The 26,473-nt window shown below is 39.3% G+C and overlaps 3 protein-coding genes across 16 annotated transcripts in view; 2 read left to right on the top strand and 1 right to left on the bottom strand.

The window, feature by feature from the left end:
• Window positions 1–1,518: 1,518 nt before the first annotated feature.
• nkx6.3 (NK6 homeobox 3) lies at window positions 1,519–4,054 on the bottom strand. The gene is made up of 3 exons (XM_034691769.1): window positions 3,152–4,054; window positions 2,367–2,536; window positions 1,519–2,061 (listed from the first exon to the last, which is right to left on the bottom strand). The coding sequence occupies exons 1-3, from the start codon at window positions 3,561–3,563 to the stop codon at window positions 1,831–1,833; spliced, it is 813 nt and encodes a 270-aa protein (XP_034547660.1). The 5' UTR covers window positions 3,564–4,054; the 3' UTR covers window positions 1,519–1,830.
• sorbs3 (sorbin and SH3 domain containing 3) overlaps window positions 1,843–26,473 on the top strand; it is a 45,144-nt gene continuing 20,513 nt past the window's right edge. For 2 of the 14 annotated variants that reach the window (XM_034691762.1, XM_034691753.1), the window contains exon 1: window positions 16,037–16,172. The gene's annotated coding sequence lies outside the window, so the exon portion shown is untranslated. Of the gene's footprint in view, window positions 2,039–15,315; window positions 15,498–16,026; window positions 16,173–22,078; window positions 22,208–26,473 lie in introns of those variants that run through there. The other 12 variants (XM_034691757.1, XM_034691763.1, XR_004632393.1 and 9 more) reach the window with 10 other exon arrangements.
• LOC117818739 (E3 ubiquitin-protein ligase NEURL3) lies at window positions 6,577–10,461 on the top strand. Its single transcript, XM_034691768.1, is given in 5 exon segments — window positions 6,577–6,658; window positions 7,741–7,878; window positions 8,961–9,473; window positions 9,597–9,758; window positions 9,874–10,461. Coding segments are annotated over 4 exon segments (930 nt in total). The 5' UTR covers window positions 6,577–6,658; window positions 7,741–7,847; the 3' UTR covers window positions 10,098–10,461.

Here is a 26,473-nt window from a genome sequence, read left to right as displayed (position 1 = left end):
TATGTTGCTAGATCATACTGAACTGAGGAATTTGCAACTTCCATTGCATGATGTTCAAATTACTACAAGTACACTACAGCACAGTTAATTTTATCATGTTAGTTGTAAGTAATCAAAGCAGAAGTGTCAGTGCAGCATTCCTCAGCCTCTCTTTTGACAGTCACCCTGCCTGATGGAGGCTATCTGAACCATATGGAGTCTAGATCACTGAGTCTAAATGGTGAATGAACCACTCTGTTTGTATTGATTTTATGCCGAGGTAGGTGGTGGGGGACATTGTTTTCAATTAAACCTCAGCACACAGTAAATCACACACGATTGGACCTTTAACCTCTGCACTTCTCTGCAGTGTTTGTGCCTTTTTGTTTGCAGTTACAACAAATTTAGCAGCTGAATTTGAGTTATTGTAGCTGCATCATGCAATGTTACATGGATTTATATTGAATACTGTATCCCACCAAGTTAAATAACTCAGTCACAATCATGTATTCTTTTCAGAAGTTTATAACACTATTCACCTTAATAGTTGTACAATGTATTTCAAAAGCATGTAAACAGTAATAGAAAAAAAATGCACTTAAAACTCCATAAACATTATAGATAGAGTAGCATTTGGTGCTTGTGACAGAAAAATTAAAGATGTTTACTACTTTACCCATAGATGTATCAGATTTTCAAGTCTGAATGTACAACTGACAGATATTTGCCACCCAGTCATTATTTTTTCCTCCTCAGGGTGTAAAATGTTTCACATTCAAGATATCACTTGGAGGCAAAGATATGGTCCTATAGGGCAAGGGTGTCAAACATACAGCCCGCGGGCCAAAACCGGCCTGCAAGAGGTCCCAATCCGGCCCGTGAGTGACTTACCAAAGTGAAACAATGACAGAGAAGACATTAGCTATTTCTCAATAAAAGTAACTGCTATTTCAGATTTGTCCTCTGGGGGTCTCATACAATCATAGTGCTGATGGAATGCAACTGAACGCTGCTCCGGGAGAATATTTGCAGTTTGCATAATCCAGTGGAAAGTCATTTACTTTTTAGAGCACTTCAAGATCCAATCAACACTAAAGTTTTTGTAAATGTAAACTTGTAACAGCAGGAGCGGTGTATCCACCTTTTTGGAAAAAAGGAGCCACATATGAGGAAATGCTTAACATACACGTGCATACGTCATAGGTCCAACTCATCATGACGAAAATACAACAGCTGTTTTCTAAAAAGATAGTTCATGTAATGTGAACATTTTCAAAATATACTTCTACTTTTTTGCACCAAAACAAAGGGGAAATTTTGAGTTGTCCTTCTCTATAGGTTATGTTATGATTTTACAGGTCTGACCCACTTGAGATCAATTGGGCTGTATGTGGCCCCTGAACTTAAATGAGTTTGACACCCCTGCTTTAAGGATTAAAATATGTAGCATGTGGCGTTTTTGTAGTTTTTTTGTAGTCTCATTTGAATTGAAAAGCACAAAATTAAAATGCCTTACATTTTGAAACAAGAGAACATACATAACTTAATACTTATTTATTTTATAAGCAGTAGCACCATGCGGTTTTTAATGTCATTTTCTTGTTATTTTACAAAATGCTGTTTATGACACATTCTCTTCCCAAAGCAGTGGAACATTGAACGCACCAGAAATGAGCTCTTACAGTAACTTATAAAAGTAAACGTATTTCAGCTTAATATTTTACACAGCCGGTTTGACCTTTAACTCCTCTTGTTCACAAATGACCTCTGCTGAACATGCTTAAAAGCTCATTGATTAAACTTTGATGACCATGAACTCATCATCACAGCATGCAGTGACCATAAAGTGTATCAGACGTGGTGGGGCCCAAGGCGCAGGACGGAGAAGGCCCTGCGGTGTTTGCGAAGCAGCAGTCGGATCTTGTCGTCGTCAGAGTCCGGGTCCAGAGGCTTGTTGTACTCCTCGTCCTCCACCTCGTTCTCCGAGGTCTCCCCACCTTGCCCCACAAGACTAGCCTGCGTGGAGCTCGGCTCAGAGGCGCTCTTCTTCCGCCATTTGGTACGTCGGTTCTGAAACCAAACCTGAGCACACAACACGGGGAACTGGTTTAAATTAACCTGCACAACTTGTTGTCTTAACACGTTACATAACATTAACAGTTTGTCACATTATGTCTCTGTTCTTGTGTGGTGAAGGCCTAACCTGTTCATTACAGGCCTACTCTGTTATTAATTAACTTGTTTCTGTTGCACTTTTCAAAATAAGAATCCCACATTGTTTCACAAATGCACACAGAACCAAATAATCACATTTTTTTTTAGTCCTGACTTACACAAAAGCACAATTAGAAACGCTTTAATTAAGGTGTACTTGCTGTCATCTTTACCTTGACCTGTGACTCAGTCATGCCCAGAGAATAGGCCAGTCTGGCTCTCTCAGGCCCGGCCAGGTACTTTGTCTGCTCAAATGTTTTCTCCAGAGCAAATATCTGGTGTCCGCTGAATGTAGGTCTGGTGTGTTTCTTCCTGCCTGACATCTCAGCAAGAGGACCACTACCTGCAAATATCAGACAAATCAAATATGCTACACAAAAATAAACAACTGAGGCATCTCAATTTACAAAAAAAGATTCACAACTGTCATAAATGCAAATAGTTTTGCCCTGCTGAAAACAAAAAGATGGTGACCTAAGTATACGTCTGATATAGACTCAGTGAGTCTTTTGAAAAACCTTTTGTCCCCCCTTATCATCAGTATAGAGTGAAGTTCTGTGGGACATTACAAAACATGTGAATTAGCTGCAGCATCTGTATCTTATTTTGAATGGCAATTTTATGGACTGTTTTATTATCCAACATAATGCTGGATAAACACATCATCCCCAGTTAAATCTAGCTTGTTTTTCAAGTCAGTTCCTGGAAACATACATTTAAACACAAAATTAAGAATATTAATTATACCTGGAAAAATGTCTTATGTATTCCCAAACATAAATCCAAGCCTGCATTTACCTACATCACCATACATTTAGGCTTTAAAGTTACTGCGTATGTATGTTTTCTTTTTCTGATTTAGCTGCTTACATCACATTAGATAATCACCATTAACTTTTGAATAGTCAGAGACAGACATAAAGAAGTGGTGGATGATATCTGCAGTGTGGAGACTCACTGTTGGTGCACTGCTGCCTCCCTCCTCTCCACTCACATCCGCTCTCAGCCCAGCAGCTCACACTGCGACCCTTCATGGGGCACTCAGTGCTGGGCTTGGAGAAGCCGCCCAGGTTGGTGTTGTAGTCTCGGTTGTAGTACACAGATGTGCTGGTGACAGAGGGGCCAAACCCTCCCATTGTGGAGTATCCAGACAGCAGGGTGGTGGTGCCCGTGGTGCCCATCCCTACCATGGAGCGGCTCAGGATGTCGCTGATGCCGTGTGGGGTCCCTGGCAGCTGGCTGTTCAGGCCTGGGTTAAGCTTGTAGAAAGAGTTCGGCACAGAGTACTGGCACACCGGGGCCTTCAGGTCTGAGGGGAACTGGTTCAGACTGTTGTTGAAGAGAAAAGACCCCTGGATGTTTGGATCCATGGGGAAATTGTAACTCTGACTCCAGGTCTCAGTAATACATCCAATAAGATCCAGGCGGAGAAAGACCTCTGAGGGGCCCACAGAGAGTTCTGGTTCTCACGGGCGATGTCTGGATTTAGGTTCACACCTCTTTCACTTGATATTTAAATAATTGAAAGCACCAATAGAAATTGTAACAGTCCTTAACGTTTCCTAAAGTTTGTACGGCATCAGTTTGTACTTGCCCTGCACCCTCTTCTCAGCCACAATGTAATCTGCGATAATCCCATATCTGATTCTTTACGAGTCCTCCGGACACAGATTTTCCTAAAGAGATGTCCCTCCAGCAGGCTCTCCTCTCAGAAATCATAAATAAGCAGTATGTGGAAATGGAGTGGCACCTTGATAAAGATAGGACGCATTAGAATGCAGCCCAGGATTGGTCGGGGGTCTCACGGCTTTAATGTCTTTCTATTGGCTCCTCTCTGAGAGCCGAGCCTTTTATTGGACGGGAGCAGATTAATAGTGTTTTGAACAGGTGGAGTGGGAACAAGTTGATTTTTTGATGGCCTGCCATGTCTGACCAAGTGTGGTGGAGGGGAGGCGGCTGTGCACTGAGTGCAAAGAGGAGGAGGAGATGCTTTACCCTGTTTACTGATTCAATAATGTAGAAATGAGAAAAAAAAAAACTCCATTCTATGTTCTCAATATAACCATTACCCAAACAGGAGAAGATTAGCCTAGCTTTTATTTTGTAATTCACTTAATTTTACACGTTGCGTTCACATTTTAGGCTGTTTCTTTGCATCATAACCCTCAAACACTTTTTATTTTATAATTGACTATATAACTTGATTTCCCTTGTATTAGATGCTCTTTTGTTTCACTCATATTTTTGTATCAAAGTTTTGGAGCATTCTGCCCCCGCCCCAAATGTCCTTTGTGTTGAATCAATTGTTAATGAGCTCTATCTTATTTTTATATGTTTCCTTCTTCCTTTTAATTTATTTTAAACATTGCAGATTAATACTGAAGACATCAAAACTATGAAATAGTATGGTTTTGCCATAATATGGATTACAACAGTAGTCAAATTGAGCTTTCCATTGTGTACTAACCCTACCTCTGAACAACACAACTGATGGTCTCAAACACATTAAGAAGGCAAGTCATTCTACAAATGAACTCTTGACAAGGCTCATGTTAATTAGAAACCATTCCAGGAGACCACTTCATGAAGCAGACTGAGAGAATACCAAGAGTGTGCAAAGCTGTCATGAAGGAAAAAGGGGGCTATTTTACAGAATCTAAAATATAAAACATATTCTGTTTTGTTTAACACTTTTTTGTTAATTAAATAATTCCATATATATTCTTTAATAGTTTTGATGTATTTGGTATCAATCTACAGTGTTTCAAATAATTATAACAAACAAAAAAATACATATCTATATTAGATTGACTTCGTAAAGTGCAATTACATTTTTAATATATATTGTTCTCTTTGTTATTAAATTCTGCTGGCCATGACCATAATGATTGGATGAACCCTAAGTGCTCTCTTGGTTCTTGTCTATGAATGTTGTATTGTTTGTTTGTCTGTGTGAAGAGAGTTTCCACATAGTGGACAAATAGAGTTCTATTCTATTGCCAAACCCTTATGGAATTTACACGATACCAAAGTTACAAATGAAGTTTTTAAAGATTTTAATAAATTCCAAGTCATTACAAAACTGCACCAAATGTCACAAGACACAAGATCTTTTCAAACAAAATACTCCCCTAGCTCGGAAAATAAAGAATCTGCAACACAAAATGAAAACTCTTTTTATAGTCATCCACCCAAAGGGAATCAGCATTTCTTTTCTTGTCATAGAAAAAAAATGAAACAAAACACAAGCCTTTGGTTCAATCTCAGTTTCTGTAACATCTTGCAATTAAAGAAAAATGAAAGAGAGAAAAAGAAAGAAGGAAAAAAGAAAATAAATAAATAAGTAAAGAAAAAAAATCAAACAAACAGAAGAAGGAAAGAAAGAAAGAAAGAAAGAAAGAAAGAAAGAAAGAAAGAAAGAAAGAAAGAAAAATGTGAAAAAGTTATCCATTGAAGCAGCATGGTCAAATAAATCTAGATCTGGGACCTTATTTCACAGCATTACCGAGGAGGAGAGAAACCAAAAAATAAAGTGATAACTGAAACATGTTAGTCTGTATCTGATGTTTGTCTTTACTTGCATGAGCCCCTTTGGAAATAACATTACTCTTATCACAGGATTCACAGAGTGTCTAAAAATAAGTCATAAGCGTGTTATTTTAATGTCCTGCAGGGTTATATCCTGCAAACACTGAAACAAATCAAGAATTCATCTTCCATTTCAATATTTCCCAGAATTAGGATTCCAGTTTCCCGTAAATCACATCAGACATCACATAGGTTTCATTTTGAGTTGGCCGATTGATTGTCCTTGGTTCCTGTCATAAACCTGAATTGAGGCTGGAGATGGGCCAAACACCTGAGATTCATCCATCCTAGAGTTTGGTTATAAGATAGTCATTTGAAATAACATTTTTTAAACTATATTGTCCAAAGCATCATTTATTTTGATTTATACGCCATATTGAACCTTGAAAACCGAAGTCAAACAAATGGCAATGCCTCACTCATGCTGTTTGTATGATGGGGATAACATTTTTACAAAATGATTTGAGATTTAATCTCTTTTATGTGAAAATAGTTTTAATTTAACACTCTTTCTAAATGAATGAAATAAAAATGAAACCTACGTCATTCAAAGCTCTAACACATGTTCTAACATGTCCACATTTCCAGCTTCTGATTCAACAAGATGGGTTCTGTAATGTCCATATGTGTTTTGGGATGTCGGGGATTTCTCTGACAAACTCATGTGATTTCAGTCACAGCTGCAGAAATCCCTAGTAACTTTCCGAGAGTGATGATGTCAACTTGTAATTCCAGACACGGTTGCATCCTGTCACATGAACAGGAAAGCCAACCAATAAGAACTAGAGGAATGAAGGCATGTGTGTCCTGTGGAGGGCGACAGAGCGCTGTAAACACAGATCCGTGATTACTGTGAAGAAACCAGGAAACAGTCATGGTATGAAACTTCATCATCATAGCCTCATTGCATGCTCTCATTTTCACAACACTGTGACACGTATTAAGGTCCTTGAAAACCACAGAAGAAGTCAGGGAGGTAGTGGTAATTTTCCATCATGTTTCCAGTCAGGTGACTTTTCCAGAGTTGGTCTGTTCGTGTTGGGTCAGATTGTGTTGCATTTCCCAGAGCCTTTTTCCTGTGGCTGAGATGAAAGGACTCTGTCTGGCTCAGGACTTTCAAATATGAGCATATTTATATATTGAATGTTAGAGATACCTAAAATGTCAAATACAGAATCTTTTATCTGAAAGACCAAATATACACAACATAACATACAAGAATGACAATCAAAGTTCTGAAAAAATCTACTATATCCTCATGCTAAAACGTTCTGTAATGTGTTGTTGTTTTTTGTTTTTGTTTTTTTAGCACAGACATGTCCACAAATGAGTCCTTTATATTTGCTGTGTAAAACACAATCACAGGAAAATAAAATATAATGTGAGCAAACAACAACTTTTGTACCACCATCAAATATAGGAAGCATTAAGTTGAAATTGATTACAAAGTGAGGACATGTTAGAGAACATCAACATTTTCTTTATTTGGTACTTTCAAAATACAACCGGCGTCCTATCAGTTCTGTTTTGTGCAAAAAATGCACGTGAATTCTGCATAAACTTTGACGGACAGCATAAACCCAATCACAAGATGATATCAGTAAACACAGACTTGTTATCTATAACTTCTAACATGTGATATCACATAAGAAATAAGCGTTTCCATTGTTTTACTGTCTCAGTTAAACTATAACTGCTGTACATCAATATCTACATGAAAGAGTTACTTTTCCACGTGTGAGCAGAATTTATATACTACTCAAGTCTCACATTGTGGTTTTATGTTTGCATGGCTGCTCTAAAGGTCACAGAAACATAAGATAAACAGAAAAAAATGTTGGCACCGTGCCCTTCCTGTCCTTCCTGCCCTGAACTTTTTCAAAAAATTTCCAAACTTTGGTTCCTCCCTCGGACCCGCCTCTTTCACTTTCCTTGTGGATTGTTGCTGTTGTGAAGCAGCACGTGCTCTGCTTAAAAGCAGCCAGCACTCCCTCCTCTTGACAGTTGAAGCAATACATACAGACGAGAGCAAACTTCTGAAGACAAACACTTAGAGCCTCTTCAAGATGATGAAGGAGAACTTCAATGAGAACTCTGGTGAGATTTTTATTCTTTATGATTTATATTTACAGAGAATGTGTTGTTTTTAATGCTCATTTAAATATAAAAATGCTTTCTTGATCACATCTCTTGTTTAATTTAGGTAGCCAAAAGATTTTTAGGATTAGTTAGATTTTTTAAATCAACTTAATGCCAACACTTAAAAATAGTTGTAATTTTAAATGTTGAATTTTAGTAACATAAACATTTTAGAATTGCTTTTTATGTTAAAATGAAATGTTTGAGGTACTGAAGAACACTTGGTTTAAAAATGTACCTTAAAGTCCATTTTATTCACAATCTTTTATCATCTCTTTCCCACAAATTATTTATTACAAGGCTTATTGTTTAAATATTAGGTGTTAATTTAACATTTAACTGTTTATTTCTTATTAGTTCTGGAAAAGCACTGCAGGCAGGAAGATGTATGAAAACAAAGAAGAAACTGAGGATTATTTGTACTGGGCAGCAAAATAAGGAAGATAAGACATTACTAGACGTGGTACAATTTACGAGAAACAGTCAGTCATTGCTGAGCAGGGTATGCAGCATTTACATACAGGAAGTATGTGTGTTAATGGTATTGCTTCACGTGCGAAAAACACCTTTCAGTAAACATGATGACTGTTGGCGACTAGATAATACATTTACTGCATTGATTATCTTTGCAAGAAGGATGTGGTTGCACATGATCTGCAAAAACAAAACTATCATCTACTTTCGTTCTTACTTGTTTACAACTTTATCTGCTTTTATTATTTGCTTGTGTGTATCCCTTATCTAAATGGCCATATTGAGGTTTATAATTAACGTTTAAGATGGGATCAAATTAAGATACTGGCACGGTAGAAATAACAAAGATTAATTTTTACTGTTCAAGATAGTCCCAAGCTGTTTTGATGCGCACAGTTTTAAGCTGTTTTATGAGATTGTTTGGTAAAATATGTAATTTATTAACAAGCTTAAGTGATTAAATTAGTTTGTTGTAATTTTTTATAATCTTAGGTTTTGCTGAAATTTGCAGTTCAAGTTATTTTTATATAAACCACATCCATAACTCTGTCTTTGTTCCTTTGCAGACATTGTATCAGAGACAACACACAGGTGTGGCTGGCCTTGCCTTGGGCCTTTGACTTTCCACAGTCAGGCAGCAGGCAACAAAGTCAACCTGAGCCATGGTTGCTGCCGCGCAGAGCGGAACAGGGACACCTTCAAGAACGGCGTGGTGTTCAGCAGCCGTCCCGTGAAGCCCATGGAGAAGATTCGTCTGCGGGTGGAGAAGGATGTGTCAAACTGGCATGGTGGTCTACGTGTGGGCTTCACTAATGTCCCGCCATCATCCAAGTCTCTGCCACTGCCAGCCATGGCCATCCCCAACCTCACCAGCACCCCTGGGCACTGGGCCGCTCCTGTGCTTGAGTCCTTGTGCAGCCGGGGCTCAGAGCTGGAGTTCTGGGTCTCATCTGGAGGCTCCATCTACGTCAATGGGCACAACAGCAACAAACACAAGCTGACGACAGGAGTGGACCTCAGCCGGCCGCTGTGGGCCATGATCGATGTCTATGGAAACACATGCTCCATCCTCCTCCTGGGTATGTCTACAAGCATATGAAAATGATTCTCTGTGTACTGCACAACTGGTTTTTCCTTGAGGCTGTGCGCTGTAAACTGACTAGTTTTTCTTGTTGGTTTAATGTTTGTACTCTTTGCTGCAGGCTCGAAGAAAGTGACCTGGTCTATCACAAAAACCTCCTGTCCTGTACCTGAACACCTCACCTCACATGCTGTCAACCCACACAACTGGTCAATCAGTGACTTGAGCCAATATGGAAGCAGTGAAGAAACCATCTCTTTTCTTGAAATGGAAGACGGAACAGGTAATACTGTCATTCAGGACTGATTGGAAATCTTTGTTTTTCACTTTACTAACCAAAGAAGAGGAGGATGTAATCAACTAACACCAGTCTTGTTTTGTAATTTCTCTGTCAATAGATGCAAGCAGTACACTGGACTGTGTGGTGTGCATGGCAAAACGCGCCAGAATAACTCTGCCTTGTGGCCACCGGTGTCTGTGTATCTACTGCTCTCCCAGGGTCCTCAAGGAGTTTGGATGTTGCCCACTGTGTCGAGGTCAAGTCTGAGCTCCATAAGAGGAGGAGAGACGTGGGAACCTTGCAGGGGAGCGGGTTCCCCAGAACACAAGCTATACTGAGTGACTGTGACAAGAAAACACTATGAACTAAAACTACTGAATGTATCCTGGTCAGCAAAATGCTGTCACATGATATTACACTGTGCCTTTGTTAATGTGTAAATGTTGTACAGAAGGTGTGAAATCAAATATGCTGAGGTGTTAATGTGATGATTACACTTGTGCTCTGATCATGTGAACAAAATAAGTGAAAACTGGAAAATGAAGAAAACTGCACTTTTACCATGAATGTGATGAGAGGATAAAAGTTTCAGGGCAAAACTGGAAAGTGAAATGAACTCAGCATAATGTAAAAAATGTTTTTGATTGTAAGGCGTATTAAGCCTTTGTGATCATGTAAACTCAGAATCAGTGTGTATAGTTGTAAAGTTGTTTGTGAATTTTTCCAAAAGTATATTTTTATTTCTGTAAAATATGGATGTAAAAATAAATGTTTTATTTTTTACCAAAGTCTCACTTTTGTGTCACTCAAACAAACTGTTGAGTGAAGTTAGAAAAATAGAGGTTTAAATCTTCCCTGGCAATTTTTTATCATCATTTATCATGTTTGAAAAGGGAATCTGACAGGACAAGCTACCTTCTATTGTAGAATATATATATATATATATATATATTTTGCCTTTCAATGGATGGGACAGCTGAAGAGAGACAGGAAATGTGGGGAGTAGAGAGTGGGGGAGGACATGCAGTAAATGAGGCTAGAATCAAACCTGTGACCTCTGTGACGAGGGCTATAGTCTCTGTACATGGGGTGCGTGCTGAGACCGCTAGGCCCTATTTTATATTATTTCACTGTTTTATTTTATCGTACATAACCGTTTCTTTAATTAGATAAAGTTTGCTAAGATCAAACATCTCTTTTTCAATAGTGTCCTTGCCAATACTGGCAAAAGCACAGTTAACAAGTTTCTCACAGAAAACAGGAAAAATATGGCTGTAGAAGTAAATGTTTTATATTCACTATGTCATCAGCATATTACATTATTTTAATGGTATGCGCATCACAAAACTTCCTAAAAATATTGGCCCATAAAGACAAAACATGTCCAAGCAACATTTTACAAGGAAAGATTTGATGAATCAAGGTCAATTCAAGGTTCAACTACTGGCCTTAAAAAGCTAATGTTTAATCCACTCTGCATTTTATATCAAGTCAGAACGAAACACTCAAAATATGAGCATAATTACCCTTGAGAGTGTGTTATCAAATGATTTTAGAATTATAATGCAAATAAGCATTTGTCGTTTTTATATGAAGAAACATTTAAAAAGAAAGACTCCTTGCGTACAGAAGGAAAGATGACTGAGATATCACTTATTAAGCTAAATACAGTCAGTAATCATTGCTCATAGGGCACAAAGTGCGTTAGCAAAGATTAAAATACCGCTTTTTTTTCATGTGATCTGGCAAACATTCAAATGTAGAGGATGAGCAACCAGCTAGTTTCACATTTACGTGTTTTTATTTTCATCCTTTGTGTAGGCGTGTACTTAATGTTTATTGCAGCAAATGATTTACAAAGGTGATTGAAAATGTGTTTTGTATACCTGACCTTGAAGCTCAAATGTGTCTGGTGCAGGAAACTGGCACTATCAGCACCATCAGTATGGGAACGAAGCTGATTTGCTTCCAGTGGGTAAAAGTATGTCGACGTCAGGTCTCACGTTCAGTTGCAGATATGCAGATGTAATCTTCCTGGTATGACTGAAAAGGAACGTTCAAAATGCAAACACACGTTTTCTCAATACTACCAAGCGTGACCCTCATAGTTTGCATTTGAAGGATATGCATCTAATCAGATTATTAACAAGCATTCACCTCATCCACCTGTTGAGGTCATAGTTTGTATCGATACAGGGCGCTCAATGTTTTTTCAGGTCATTTCCTGATGACTGCACAGGCTTGTCTTGTTTCTTCTGTCCATTTATGGTCCTGGAATTTTAAATTTATGAATCAGATAAACAAAAGGAGGAATTAATACATGAAAAAATGATTACAGTTCATCCTAAGGTACAGTGGTTCAATCAAGCTAATCAAGTTAACTGAATTCCCTGTTTGGGCATCCAAATCCCAGAAAATCAACCAAAGAATTAATAACTAGGAAATGATTTTGCCGTATAGATATTTTAAAAGATTTGAGAAACCATATGAATACTTAATCATAAAAGTTTGGTGAGGAATTGAAAAAGAAACTATGATATGCCACATATGTGAGGTGGATGGATTATCTTGGCAAAGGAGAAGTGCTCACTAACACAGATTTAGACAACTTGTGAACAATATTTGAGAGAAATAGGCCTTTTGTGTACCTAGAAATGTCGTAGATCTTTGAGTTCAGCTCATGAAAAATGGGAGCAAAAATAAAATAAAAAAGGCTAAAATGCTACAATTTAAGAATATATATATATATATATATATATATATATATATATATGTAGATACACACACACACACACACACACACACACACACACACACATATGTATACATAGTGATGTTTTAAGTTTATTAAAGCAACTATAAGGAGTTTTCAACTTGCTTGAAACAGGCCTGTATTAGTACAGATGCTTGTTTTATGATCAATAAAGTTTTCCAGTGAATGATACATTTGAAAGTTAAAAGATAACAAAAATGTTCCATTTTATGTCCAAAAACACATATCGGCTTAAAAATAAGATATACTGCTTTGTCAGCAGAGGGCGCTAAAATGGACATGAGTTAAAGTTTCTCACAGGAGCTTTAATTTGGATAATTTGTTAGCTCTTTGTGTTCAGTGTTTTTTTTTTAACTTGATTAATTCTATTAAGCAAGGAAAGGAAAGGCAAGGCGAGTTTATCTATGAAGCACCATTCATACAAGAGCAATTCAAAGAGTTAAAACAAAACAAAAAAACAGAATAGTAACAAAAAAATACAACAAACACTTAAAACATTTAAATTTCATATGCAGCCAGTTATGTTTGATCAACTCTCAGTGAGCAGTGCATAAAAATGACAGGGTAACAATCTGGAACATTTACACAAGTTTGATAAAAAACAAAATCAGGGGAGGGGGACTCAATAAGTTTTAACTTAGTCCTGTTCTTTTTTATACATAAACTTAGAAGTATGTTATTTATAGTGATGAAATTAATGTATACTTAAATAAATCAACAAATACATACTTAGCTACTGTGAGGAACTTTTGATTTGTGTTGATTTTGGTACCCTCTGTGGACAAAGTGGTGATGCTATGCTTTTAATGAGGGATCGGAAACTGAATCCACCCACTCCGAGGACCTTGCCCTTTGTTTATTACATTTTTACTGATAGGCCAAACTGGCATCCCACTGTTTTTTTAACAGTCAAATGTATCACATTGAGAATCTTTAGAAAATGTGAAGTGTTAGCCGTAGAAAATATAATGAAAGGCTACTTTGGCAGGGTGCTGTAAGTCATCTCAGCTGACACTTACCCTGGATTAATGATTTCAGGCAGTAACAATAAAGTAATTGTCAATTTTGCTGCTCATGGTCTTGTTTGCTTTTGAGGGACGGAAAAGTGATCAATTTATCCTCATAAGAGCTTCTAAAGAGTAAACAACAGGGGAAAATAGTTGATGAGTCAATAGATAAAGAAGGTTTGGTGACACTGTTTCTCGTGACCTCAAATTTATCTGCAGATGTAATCTTGATCGGCAATGAAAGGATTTTTTTTGTATTTGTTTTTGTTGTTTTCATTCATTACACATGCGTGAGAAACACGTTTGGTGTTTAACAGATAGACATGCTCCAGTTAGCTACAAACGAAACCGTGATCTATATTTATTTTTAGAACAAACTTGATATTTATTTTCTGATGCATTGTGGGAAATTACACTGTCATTCAGTAGTTTAATGCAATGATTATATAGCTTACACAGTGCCTGCATCACACTTGTTTTTGCCCTGCACGATTCCACTGATTTCACTCCTATAACAACTTATAAACATGCATCTTATCATATCTAGAAACATTCAGCCATATATTTCTTTTTAAACCTGAATCAGTCTCTTCTACCTGACTGTATTAACTGCATAAAAGCTTGGGTGGCATTTTCTCCAGCAGAACACAGATAAAACAAATCTTATCTCTGCCCCTGAGCTTTTTTTTCCCAGCATGATGATAAGTCTTGATTTGTTTTTGTTTTTTAATCTTGAGCTGTCAAACCTGCCTGGTGCAGCTTAGGTGCATCTACAGACATGGTCTGGATCAGCCTGTAAAGGGTTCGGTTTGCTCTTCCTTTTATTGTTTAATCCGGCTTGTTGTCTGCAGAGCTGAGCTGGAGATTATTGTTCATGCTTTTGTTTCATCTCAGCAGCCCTTCTTTGAAACGCCTACCTGTGATTCAAAATGCTGCTGCTAGGCTGATGACTAAATAGTCTAAAGGGTTGCATGACACAACCATCCTCATGCCTTTGCACTGGTTTCTGCCAAATTCATAATCGTGTATCATCCATTGAATGATTATACACCTGCTTACAGAGCCAGACTTTGACCCAGACTTAAAACTAAAGGAGATTTACTTATCAGGTTGCTCCTAAGCTTTGGAACTGTAGTCGTTTTTATGGATCCATTCATTTAGACTTACTTTTTTTAAATCTATCAGTCTGTTTACTTACTAACACATGACATACATTGAGGAATCTAAGTATTACATTATATAGACATGTGTTGATGTATGTATGAATGACCTCATTCAAACAATGCCGACTTGTTCTTTGAATCACTGTCTACAGCTTGCTGCTGGCATGTGTGTGACTCTGGTGACATCTGTCTGTGATAATATGGTAAAACAAAATATCTACATGCAGTTCTTCCCAGAGCCACTAAGTGGCAGTGTGGTAATATTTATAATGGGAGCATTCTTCTTCTGAACAAAGTCTGTCAAAATCTGTGTGTTCACTGAACTTTATTTGCAGACTCTAGACTCTAAGTTTGACATGTAAAGTATCAGATTACCGACCTTGCAGATTAATTATTGAGTCAGTGATGAAATAAGAAATGGCACAGTGTATCTAAATGTTTCCTTTTACATTCTTATTTCTTCTGATTACCCTGGAAACATCTTAAGGTGTCACTGTGAAGCTGTCAGGTGTCATGGTGATCAGTTCCAGGATCTGACTTGAAGATGGACTCAGGCAGATATGACCTTTGTGTGCTGATCTTACTGCCAACCTGTTAAATATTTATCTTGGATGTAGGAGCTGTGAACTGCTGTTTGGAACCCAGCCGGCATCTGGAGACTCATAAAGTAACTTAACAGAGGCTTCCGCCGCTGACTGTGGTCTGACAACTACAGCTGATCTGACACTGATGGATTTCAAGAGAGGAGAGCAGTGGCTGTAATCCTCATGGCTTTGGTGCAAGGTTTTCCTCATACTGGGTGAGTCTGGTACTGGAACAGAACATGGAAATACTGAGACGTCTGTTAACATTTTGTGTGAGTGTGTGGGTGTCACAGTAGCATGTGCATGTGTATGTGCAGTTGGAAAAACTCTGTCCTAAATGTAAAGATGCACAGTGCTTGCAGAGCAACAGGTGAGCCAGACAACTGAGCCATCTGGACTCACAAAAACACTCCTGACTGTCTTTTGTGCGGGATCTGAAAGTGTCAGACACAACATAAAAAGACAGTGAAAACAATGCTTCACTATAGTAAAGATGCTTAAGGATTATTCATTGAGATGTCTATGGATTTCGCCTCCTCTCTGTAGCACGTAAAACACTGGAGGGCGGTGCCACCGAGCCCCATCCTGTATGGGAATCTCTATTATTTCCAGCTGTGGATGGAAACTATTACTGAGCGCCTTCTCCCTGATGAGAGTGGGAGTGCACGCTCACACACACACATGCATAACACACGCCTACGGAGCCTCGGTCAGACATTCAGACCCACGCTGAATCATTGAGCAGAGATAAAAGACACCCTGTTGGTCTGAGAAAGAGAAAGAGAGAGAGAGAGAAAGAGAGAGAGAGAGGAGAGCAGCAGAGGATCCCTCCTTCTCGTTCATTCACTTCCTCCCTTCCTCTGCACTGAGGACACCTCACTGCTCAGACTGTAAGTACTGTACAACTTCTACTGCTGCTGCTTCAAACTAACTTTTATCAAGGAGAGTGGACTTAAGTTTGAAAGATAGGCGTTTCGGTCTCTGTCATGTGATCTTTTCCTGGAGAGTTTTTAGCATCATGTTCCTCTTCATCAGACTTTATCTCCAGAAACCACACAGACAAACAAGACAGCGTGTTTATCACCGCTCTGTCATTGTTGTGACACGCTTTTCAGCGCATGTTGAGCAACAGTTGAGCAGTTGTATGGAAAAAGGCGGGCTTTGCCGCAGCAGATGCCAATCTTTTTACTGTCTACGGTTCAGAGGATGCTTATCGTCAAACCCCTGTCCAAGAGCAGCCTCCTGTTTTGGCTTTTATCTGTTGTTTTGGTCTGAAGCATCTGTTTGGAAATATATCTCATTTCTTTCTGTTTTCCTGTCCTCCAACAAACCTCTCAAAATAAGCATCCTCAGAGGTCCTGTGATGATTAATGATGGAGATTGTTTGTCCCTCAGTTCTGAATTCAGAGCTCAGAAAATATGTTGTTTACAGCTAAAATAAACCATGATGCTTTTGTGTTTGTTCTAGGACAAATTCCACAAGTGCTAGCTCAGAACTAATCCTCTACCGTGAATGACATATATGGGCTGTATGATGTCCAGAGCTCCTTGTATGTCCTCCTCTCTTAAACCTCACCTGTCAAGTAGCGTCTTTTCATTTGATTTATCTTAATTTTTTCATGTTTGCAGACACACTGTCTCGTTTCTTGAGAAATGCCCAAGGCTATAGCCGTTAAATTATAGATTATATAACAGCTTAATGTCATGGATTGTTCACTCGCTGGAATCTTTGGCGGTTAGGTTTTTAATGAGCCTCTTTAGTGACATAAAGGACGATAATAATAACTAAAAGAACTGGTTCTTTTAGGGCTGTCACAGGATGACATGTAATCGTTGAATTTAAGAAAATGAATCATGATTAATTTCATTTTTAATTATATGTTTAAAATTCCATTATTATTATTATTTATTTTTTTTTTTTTATTATTATTATTATTATTATTATTATTATTGTTATCTTTAAGTTATATTTTTTGGACTTATTTTTGTCTTTATGGATAGGACAGCTGAATAGAGACATGAAACGTGGGGAATAGAGAGAGGGGAAAGACATGCAGTAAATGGTCACGGCCAGGAGTTGAACTGGTGACCTCTACGATGAGGACTGAAGCCTCTGTATGTTGGGCGCTTGGACCGCTAGGCCACCAGTGCCCCGAAATTCCATTATTTTACATTTCAAAAGCAATTCTTACCAGTGTCTTGATCTGGGAATCAAAGCAATGCAATGAACGATACTTAATAAACTTCATGTTCAGATTTTGTATTCATATAAACGCTAGACTGCTACACCAGTGTGCTCTGAAACCATGACTTTGAGATAGGAGACAGCTTCAAAGTGCTTGTTTTTTTAAAAGCAATGGAGGACAGTGTCCAATCAGTGTCAATACAGTCATTCTTAATTACTCCGTGATTTCCAGTGATTCCAAGTTAATGCGACAGAATTTGCACTTTTCATGAGTTCCAGTTTTGTTGCTTTCTCTGTTCCATTCAGGTCTTGTATGCATATATATATATATATATATATATATATATATATATATATATATATATATATGTATACTATATATGTTGTTCCCCATGGCAGTAAAGTACACATGGATGGTCACAACATGCCAACCTGAAGATATCCATTAGATCTGAGTCTTCCACATTGATCACTGGCTTGCAGTCAGTTGCTATCTGTTATGCAAGCGCTGTTAACTTCTTTAATTTAGTTTTATCCACAGGTCGGTGGCGACTCACACACTCCAAAATAGAGCTCTTACGTTTGTGATGCACTTGCTAGCTCAAATCATTCTGATTAGCTGCATCTGTAAGCTTAGCTCTTAGGTGGTAGCTCAGACTCAAAGTACTCCTGTGATATTTAAATTCCATATGACTCAGAAAGCATATGAATTTTAAAGGGATATTTTTGGGCCTTTTTTGCCTTAATGACAGGACAGCCGAAGAGAGACAGGAAATGTTGGGAGCAGAACGTGGGGGAAGACGTGCAGCAAATGTGGAACTGGCAACCTCTGCGACGAGGACTATAGCATCTATACATGGGGCGCCCCGTGTATATGACTTTTGGCTTGTTTACTAATCTGTTTTTCCGAGGTTTTCACAGTTAAATGTGTCGTGATAAAGCACAGAGTTGTTGGTATTTTCCATTATGGCGGCAGCATCACATTGTGGTTAACATGTTAACGCTGTCAGCCGTAGTTTCTATCGATATCTAAAATACATGTATACAGTCATGTGTATTAAAACAGTGTCTGTCTTATTAAGCCATCAAAGATTATCCATGATACATTTTTGGACATTTGACTGGAACTATTTCTGGTATCTAAATTGCGCTTTACCTGTCATAATGCTAAATGTTGATTTTCATGATGATCTTTTAGTGGTCATAATGTCATTTTGATATTCAAAACTGAGTATCAAAAATTGAAATTGTAACCATTAAAAATTGAACTGTTTAATACCTGAAATGGGAGTTTCAGGCAGCTTTCTGTCACAGATATCCAAAGGGTTAATTTTTTTCAGTAATTCTTTAAAGGTGACATATTATGCTCTTTTTCATCAAAATATATTGGTCTAAGAGGTCCCCAAAACATGTCTTTGAAATTTATGCTCAAAAAACACTTTGAAATCAGATTTTGGCATGCCTGTAAACTCCTCTTTCTCAGCCCTGCTCAGAACAGGCTGTTTTCTGTGTTTGTGCCTTTAAATGAGAATGAGCTCTCTGACCACGCCCCCTCGGCTGTCCAGCACGTTGATCTAATGTTTACATGTTGCATGCATAGGACATGGCTGCCCACAGACCCGCGTTACTTCAACCCTCTGAATTTGATCCAGAATCTGATCCTGACAGAGAGGCACCTGCATCAGGACCTTTCGGAACGATTGGTCACAGATTTTGTGTTTTTTGTTGTTTTATTTGTCAGTATGTCGACGTGTGTCTTGGTACACAACTACGAACATGTAGCTATGTGGCTATGCTAATTCGCGCTAGCACTTTTCCATGAAAAAGAAAAATCATCCACTAGATCTTCAAATCTGCAGACGTGGGTCCGACCTTTGTGTTTATTAAGACAGCTTACAACTAGCATGCCTCCCTCCTAAGCTCCTTGTTGGCACACATGTGTGCAGGTAAAGAAAAACTGAGGAGGAGTTGTATTTTATACAGTCTATGGGCTGAACAAGCTCCGAGCTCTGACTTCCGTTACAGACCGGATGTCGTTATGACGTATGAAAAACACTGAAAACTGAAACAGCTTGTTTCAGCACACATTTACAGAAAGGTGGAGAAATCGGAACAGGGGCAGAATAGATTTTTTTTCTTTTTTCGGGGGGGTTTGTAGACATGCCAGGGAAACATATTTCAGGTAGAGAACCATTAAAAAGTCGATTTTGCATGATGTGTCACCTTTAAGATTTTATTTTAGTCTTTTTTGCCTTTGTTTGATTGAGAGTCAGAAAATGTAGGGAGATAGTGGGGGATTGCATACGCCACATTCTGTTGGGACCAGGAATCTACTGCACCAATATGACAAAGACTGGGGCCTCTGTACATGGGGCGCCTGCTCTACCAAATGAGCTAAACCAGACACCGAAAGTGTCCCTTCTGAACAGCATGGCTGTCATAATGGGTATACGAAATGCTCATTCAGTCTGGAAAGAATTGAGTTATAGAAAGTTGTAGAGGACATTCAGTGTAGCTGTTGTGTTAAAAGAGCTTGCTGTATGTTTGGTCTGCACAGTAAAATACATCTATCTGAGAGGTAATGACGTCAGAATAGCCCTCTTCTCTGCTCTGACAATGTTTCTTTCGGAGCTGGCACAGCCTTGTGTTTGTTTTAGGAGAGATCCTGACACAAACTGAACAAGGATACACTGTGTAAAGAGGTGTCACATCCCAGGCCAAAAACCTCCAATCGCCTCTTGCGTGATTACCTCATTACACTGCAGAGTGACAGGGTGTCAGATGTGCTCACAGCGGGGTGAAAGTCCGCTCTGACAGGACAAAGATAATGAAGGGTGCCTCTCTGCCTGCAGCTCTGCTCTGCTCTGCCTGGCTCGCCTCTTAAGGTTCAGCAACTCAACTGTTTGTCAAAAACAGGCTTACTCGGAGAGAAGGGCTCGGTAAACGGATATCTGCTCTGAGCTGTGCTGTGCCAAGCCAGACCACTGAATTATTAAGAAAGAGCTGAGTCCTTGGGTTTCAAGCTAGAGCAGGCCTGCACAAACACACACACAATCCGGACACACACAAACACAACCCAGTTTAACTTTATTCTTTGCGCGGTGAAAGTTTATTGTCTTCGCCCAAAGTGCACATCAGTTTAACAGGTGATTGCATCTGTTAGCAGGTGACTTGCTGTACCTCTCACCTGCATTGTGGACCTTGTCTCTTGGTTTATCTGTACTTTATTTGTTTATCCATTAATTTATCTTTGCAAGGAAACACAAAATAGATCCAGTAAACGGAATATTGAACAAATGCAACACAATCAGAGGAGCCAGAGATACTTGATAGCCATCTGATTTGATAAGAACAAAGTCATTCCACATGCTATTCTCCAGGAAAGCAACAGAACCTTTTCCTTTTAATGCTTTTTACTTAAAAGCAATTAGAAATCTGTTGACGTCTTGTCAGAATTTCTTTGAGTAGAAGTTATAAAAAAGGTTACTCCAGTGAACATGTTCATTTCAGCAAAGGCAGTTCATATTAATAACCTTAAAAATGTCTTCACATAGTTATCAGGGTGACACTTTTTCTGTGGACCTGCTTCAGACTCAAACCAGTCTCTCATCACGCTAGATTTTAGGTTCTTATCTGTTTGTCTCTTTTGGCAAGAACTGCGGGCAGACTGGAAATCCTTGTTTTATTTGCTCTGGTATTTAATGAAAAAAAGAAATGATCAGTAGGTTTTGAGAATAATTGTTCTTCATTCCTGCGTGAATTTCTGTGGTTTTTACAACCATCCTGCTGGAATTTGAATGCTGTCTGACTTATCTGAGCACTTACAGCATCTCCTGATTTGAATAATTTGAACATCTCTCAGTCTCTCTTCCTTTAGCTGTGGCATGTAACAGTAAAGCTAGTGTGCATGTTTGTGTGTGTGTGTGTGTGTGTGTGTGTGTGTGTGTGTGTGTGTGTGTGTGTGTGTGTGTGTGTGTGTGTGTGTGTCCTGTCAGACATGAGCTACACAGAGCAGAGTAATGACTCTGAAACACTTCCAGAGCTACTGGAACAGAAACAGCTTCCTTTCTCTCTTCATGCCTTTGGTGAGCCAGAGACCTGGCCTTTGCTCTTACACACAAACACACACACACACACACACACACACACACACACACACACACACACACACACACACACACACACACACACACACACACGAACGCACGCACGCACGCACGCACACACACACACACACACACACACACACACACACACACACACACACACACATACACACACACACACACACACACACACAAACAAAAGCAGTGGGGGAGGCATGGGTGAGATAAAGTTAAGGAGAGTTTGAAGGAGGGGGCTGACATGGAGTGACTGTGCAGAGTCTGGGAGGTGGAGGTGATGAACTATTTGTGTTTAACCCCGCGCTGTGAAATATCACCTTATCACAACAATGGGTCTGGCGAGCCAAGAGCAGGGCGCCTTTTGAAACAGGGGGCCGAATGAAGTGGGGTTGCTATGGCAATGCCTGTCAACCGGGAAGTCCTCCTCAGCGAGAGGCAGGGCAGGGGAGAGGAGAGGAGGAGAGAGAAAGACAGAGTCCTGGCTGGCATTAGAGTGAGAGAGAGAGAGAGAGAGAGAGAGAGAGAGAGAGAGAGATCAGGGAGTGTGTGCAGTGTTGTTGACGTGCAGGCGAACAGAGCAGAGGTGTGAGTTCACTTGTGGGTGCTACTTTTTAAGGTGAGTACACTCTTCTTTCCCATGGGAGCACAGATTTAAATCACAGGGTGTGATATTAAACATGGAGGAACTTAAGTTTGCTTGGTTTTTTTGTGTGTAAAGGTTGAGTAACCTGTCTGACAGCTCAGGCCTCCACAGGATTAGCGTTGCAGAATTACTCAAGAGCAGCGTCTTAAAACAGTGATGCATTCATGGATCACCTGTAAACAAGCTGACCAATGTGGTCTGCGTAGTTAGGACACCTGTGGGAGTAAAATCACTGAGCCTTTTGGGCCATGAGAGAGACAGAGAGAGAGAGAGAGAGAGAGAGAGAGAGAGAGGGAGGGCACAGTGGGTAGTGTTTCCCAACATGTCATGCCTCATTGCTCTGCCCGGTGTGTTCACTGACACTTGAGAAAGTCAGAGGAAAACATTTCTACTGTCAAGACCGTCCCGTTTCAGCTTCCAAAAGCTGTAATAGTCTGAAATCAGGACGGTGCAGTCATCACCGGTGGCTCCCCTTACTGTCAGGGTGATTTCCACAGCCGGCTCTGATTCCCTTTGTGATATAACTGAGGGGTCCGGCTGCCAGACCTCATATCCACTGGCTGCTCTCAGCTTTGAAGATGCAGGGTGACAGGCGTGGGGATCTGGGAGATTTCTCTGTAGTTAGTGTGAGTGTTTTCTCATGCTTTGTCTGACACATTGGATCACAATTTTACTTTTAAAAGTCAGCTCAAATAAGAAAAAAATCTGAGGAATATGCGTTTCATGTAGGAGTGAATCTGATAAAACTTCTTGGCCAGAGACAGAGAGATAGAGGGTCTTTGATTTATCGCCCTGCAGCTCTTCCTGGGAACGCATCGCCTCCCCATTGACAAGACGCACTTGGGCCAGAGGAGCACCATACAAGGAGGTGAAATACTTCTCTCCTGATAAATCTGTGTATCCCCCAATAACCGCATATCATAAACTCACGGCTGCAGGACCTTGTATGGGCTGTGTCTGCACATCTGCTAAGATGCAGAAGGCCACATAGCTGCAGAGTGACTCATTTTTATGTGTTTAGAAAAAAATGCCCACTTTATTTACTCACCAAATGTGCTTGTTATTTCATTCTTACCACTTTTTTTTAAGGCGGGATTTCTCTGGCTTTACGAGCTGATTATGTAACTTATTGGTCAGCAGCAACACTGTGTACGTGATCATGAATTATAAGACTTGAACCTCCTGTCTGTCAAGTTGTTCTTACTCAATAGGACATGGTTGTACAAAAGTCATCTGATTACAGGTATTGGATTGGATCAAATCTTAAAATTGGGTCGTTAAAAAGTAAAAAAAACAAATAAAATCAGCTTGTATCAGATAATCTAATCTCAGTGTTTACCTGGATTTAGCTTCAAGCTTGTGTTTAAAATCTTGTGTATGATTTATATAACTTTGGTCCAAAAAATCTGGAGTATCCTGATCCCAGCAGAGGCTTGATTCAGTCCCGGTACAGGTATGAAATGTAATGAAATCAAACATTTCCAAATTGACATCACTGTTATCCAGATTAAACCTTTGAACAACAGGGCCTCAACACTGCATTAGATTATCAGAATCTGTGCTAATGTGCAGCAACAAGGCATAACCTCAAATTTATGAAGATCAGTGGTAAACTCAAACTAAATATCCACCTTATGCAAATATTGAGCTTTTATTTTGAAAGCTTCCCTTCATGTATCTGAGCAGGACTTAGATCCGCACATGGGACAGCCGTGCGTAGAAGTTCCCACCTTAAGAAGTCAATGATTAACTTTCCACTCTGCAGCCTGCACACAGAAGCACAGAACAACACTCGTGCTAATGAATGAAGACCCATTCACCACTGACACTTTTATTTGTTTTATTTAAGTCTCAGGACCTCCAGTCATTGTCCCCGCTCATCACTGACACATTCTCCACCTTCACTAGTTGTATAGATGATGTACGGACAGAGTGCCCACAAATCATTACTCTCCTGATGGTGCACTCACAGATCACAGAAGTTCATGGGTCAACGCTGGGACAGTTATTCATTAGGGTGTGTGTGTGTGTGTGGTCACCTTGACAGCCTTGTATTAGAGAGGACAATGCAAGAGACTCCGCATGAGGTGGAGGAGGAGGTCATCAGAGGTTTCGTGCTACTCAGAAAGACCTTGATGAATCTTTCTACAGAAGAAACTGAATGCTAGAGGCAGGAAATTTGATGTATAATAAGGGGTGAGCAATACTGACCTCATAGGAAATTCACTTATGAAGCAAGCCTTAAACCATAACTGTAAAGTGGATGTTTCTGTCTTTTATTCTTTGTCTGTAGCTCTGTTATCATTACGTTACTCTTGTGTTCCCCAGCTGCGGAAACCTCCCATAGTGTTTCACAGGAATCACAGGGGTGTGGTGAGTTCACTGACCTCGTATCTGCTGAGCAGGTCTGCTGTGCCTCAGCAACTTCAGATAAAAGTCTGGTTCCTCATCCGCTTCTTCTGTGTAAAAAAAAAAAAGGAGAGAGGAGATAAACCTTTGTGCTTCACCAATGTAGCTTGTTTTTCCATCACGAAGATGTTAGTGGAAATGTTTGACTTCTGTTTTGAGTATCAGTTGACAGAGTTTAATAACATCTGGCCTGATGCGTCCAGGGACCGGATAAGTTTCCTGGGGGCAGAGGAACAAATTTCCATACTGAAATCCCCTGGCTCTCATTTCGGATGTCCTCAGTTAGCCTGCAACAAAATAAATGTAAAGCCTCAAGAGAAACTGTGCGATTTCCCTAAACTGGAAACTTGGAATAATAATGATTTGAACGTCTAAAACAGGACATGATGTCATCCTCAGCTGAGCTGCACATGGGCCTTTTACGGGCTCTGTTTTTCCTGATCCTGCGGAGATAATGAACCTCTCACCTGGCAGGGGTTTAACTTGTAAATATGTGGGCTGTTGAGTTCATACATTTCAGTCAGACAGCAATAATAAGGCACTCACACACTACCAGTCCCCGTGTGCAGCTAATGTCTGCCTCCTCTGTTGGCTCAGTAATTTTATAAGAATGCACTGAGAGAAAATCCACAGAGAGCCAGACCTCTGCACAGGGATTTTCTTCATCAGATATCAACACTCATTTTTCCTTTTTAGGTAGGATCGTGTTTGCTGCTCTCAAAGGGGGAATGCATGCAACTCTGGGGAATTTCTTGAACTCCCTAAGAGAAATGAGACACAGAGACTGTTATGACGTTAGCTTGCTCATCAGGATGTTACAAGGATGAGGCATTTCAATTTTTGGGTGTCTGAGTGAAGGGATTTCCAATGTCAGCTGTTTTATTTTAAGAGAATGACTACATGTTCTAAATAAACTACATTTTCACATTTCTCTTTTTTCACATTTTTCTCAAGAAATCTAGACAAAATAAAGAGTGAGGTGGGATTTTAATGATAAAGATAAATCAGAATTAGGTCAATGTTTACGTAGGAGCAACAATTCAGTCCAATAATTGAGGGTCAGATTATTGTTAAAACAGAGCTTCATGTATTCCTTTATATAGTTAGCATTAATGTAAAATGTCAGGGTTTAATGGTACAGTTTTAATGAACTCATCTTAGATTAAAAGTCAGCTGAAAAGCCTCTCTTACCTATGTCTTCCAGGAATTTCAGAGAAAATTTCTGGAGCTGTAACCCCAAAATATTCCAAAGTTGCTTTTTCAGTAGTCCATCTCAGTGTGAAGTGGTCTCTGTCATAAAAGGGGTGTGGTGGGCAGAGGGCAGATGAGTTGTGTGAGGTAGGACATGACATTAAAAAGTATACTGTAGATGTCACAACATCATGTTTAAAACATGATGGCAGAAGCTTTGTAGACAGTTATAGTGCATACAGTATATATGAATGTTATGTGTAAACAGATGCAAACATCTTCCATGTTGTCGTCCCCTTCTTCAACCCCAACGATGAATTTTCCAAAATATGTCCTGCAAGGTTATAACATCTGTTCCCCTCCACTCCATGGAGTATTTTTTTACAGGCAGCTGGCAATTACAATTCTTGTTAAAGTATGAAGAAAAAGTTGGCTGTTTGCATTCACATGTGCAACTCACTCTGAAATTTCAGGAAGTTAAGGTTATTTTTGTGCAAGTGTGAATGCAGCTATCCATACATACTGTTAGAGACTGTTTTGGATTCACTCAAGTTCCAATAGTAACTGTTAAAGACAAACATATTTTGCAACCATGACAAATACTGACAGATTAGAAACATCAGGTTGATTAAAACTGAA

The sequence above is a fragment of the Notolabrus celidotus genome, chromosome 9, assembly GCF_009762535.1.
Source record: "Notolabrus celidotus isolate fNotCel1 chromosome 9, fNotCel1.pri, whole genome shotgun sequence".
NCBI classification, from domain to species: Eukaryota; Metazoa; Chordata; class Actinopteri; order Labriformes; family Labridae; genus Notolabrus; species Notolabrus celidotus.
Note: the sequence above shows the minus strand (reverse complement) of the source record. Positions and strands in the feature narration are given on the sequence as shown.

Bases quoted from the DNA above. Each gene is read 5' to 3' on its own strand.
- nkx6.3 (XM_034691769.1), bottom strand. From the start codon at position 3,563: ATGGATCCAAACATCCAGGGGTCTTTTCTCTTCAACAACAGTCTGAAC. The intron at 2,537-3,151 runs GTGAGTCTCCAC...TGATATTTGCAG, and splicing joins GAGGCAGCAGTGCACCAACA to GTAGTGGTCCTCTTGCTGAG. The intron at 2,062-2,366 runs GTAAAGATGACA...TTGTGTGCTCAG, and splicing joins TGACTGAGTCACAGGTCAAG to GTTTGGTTTCAGAACCGACG.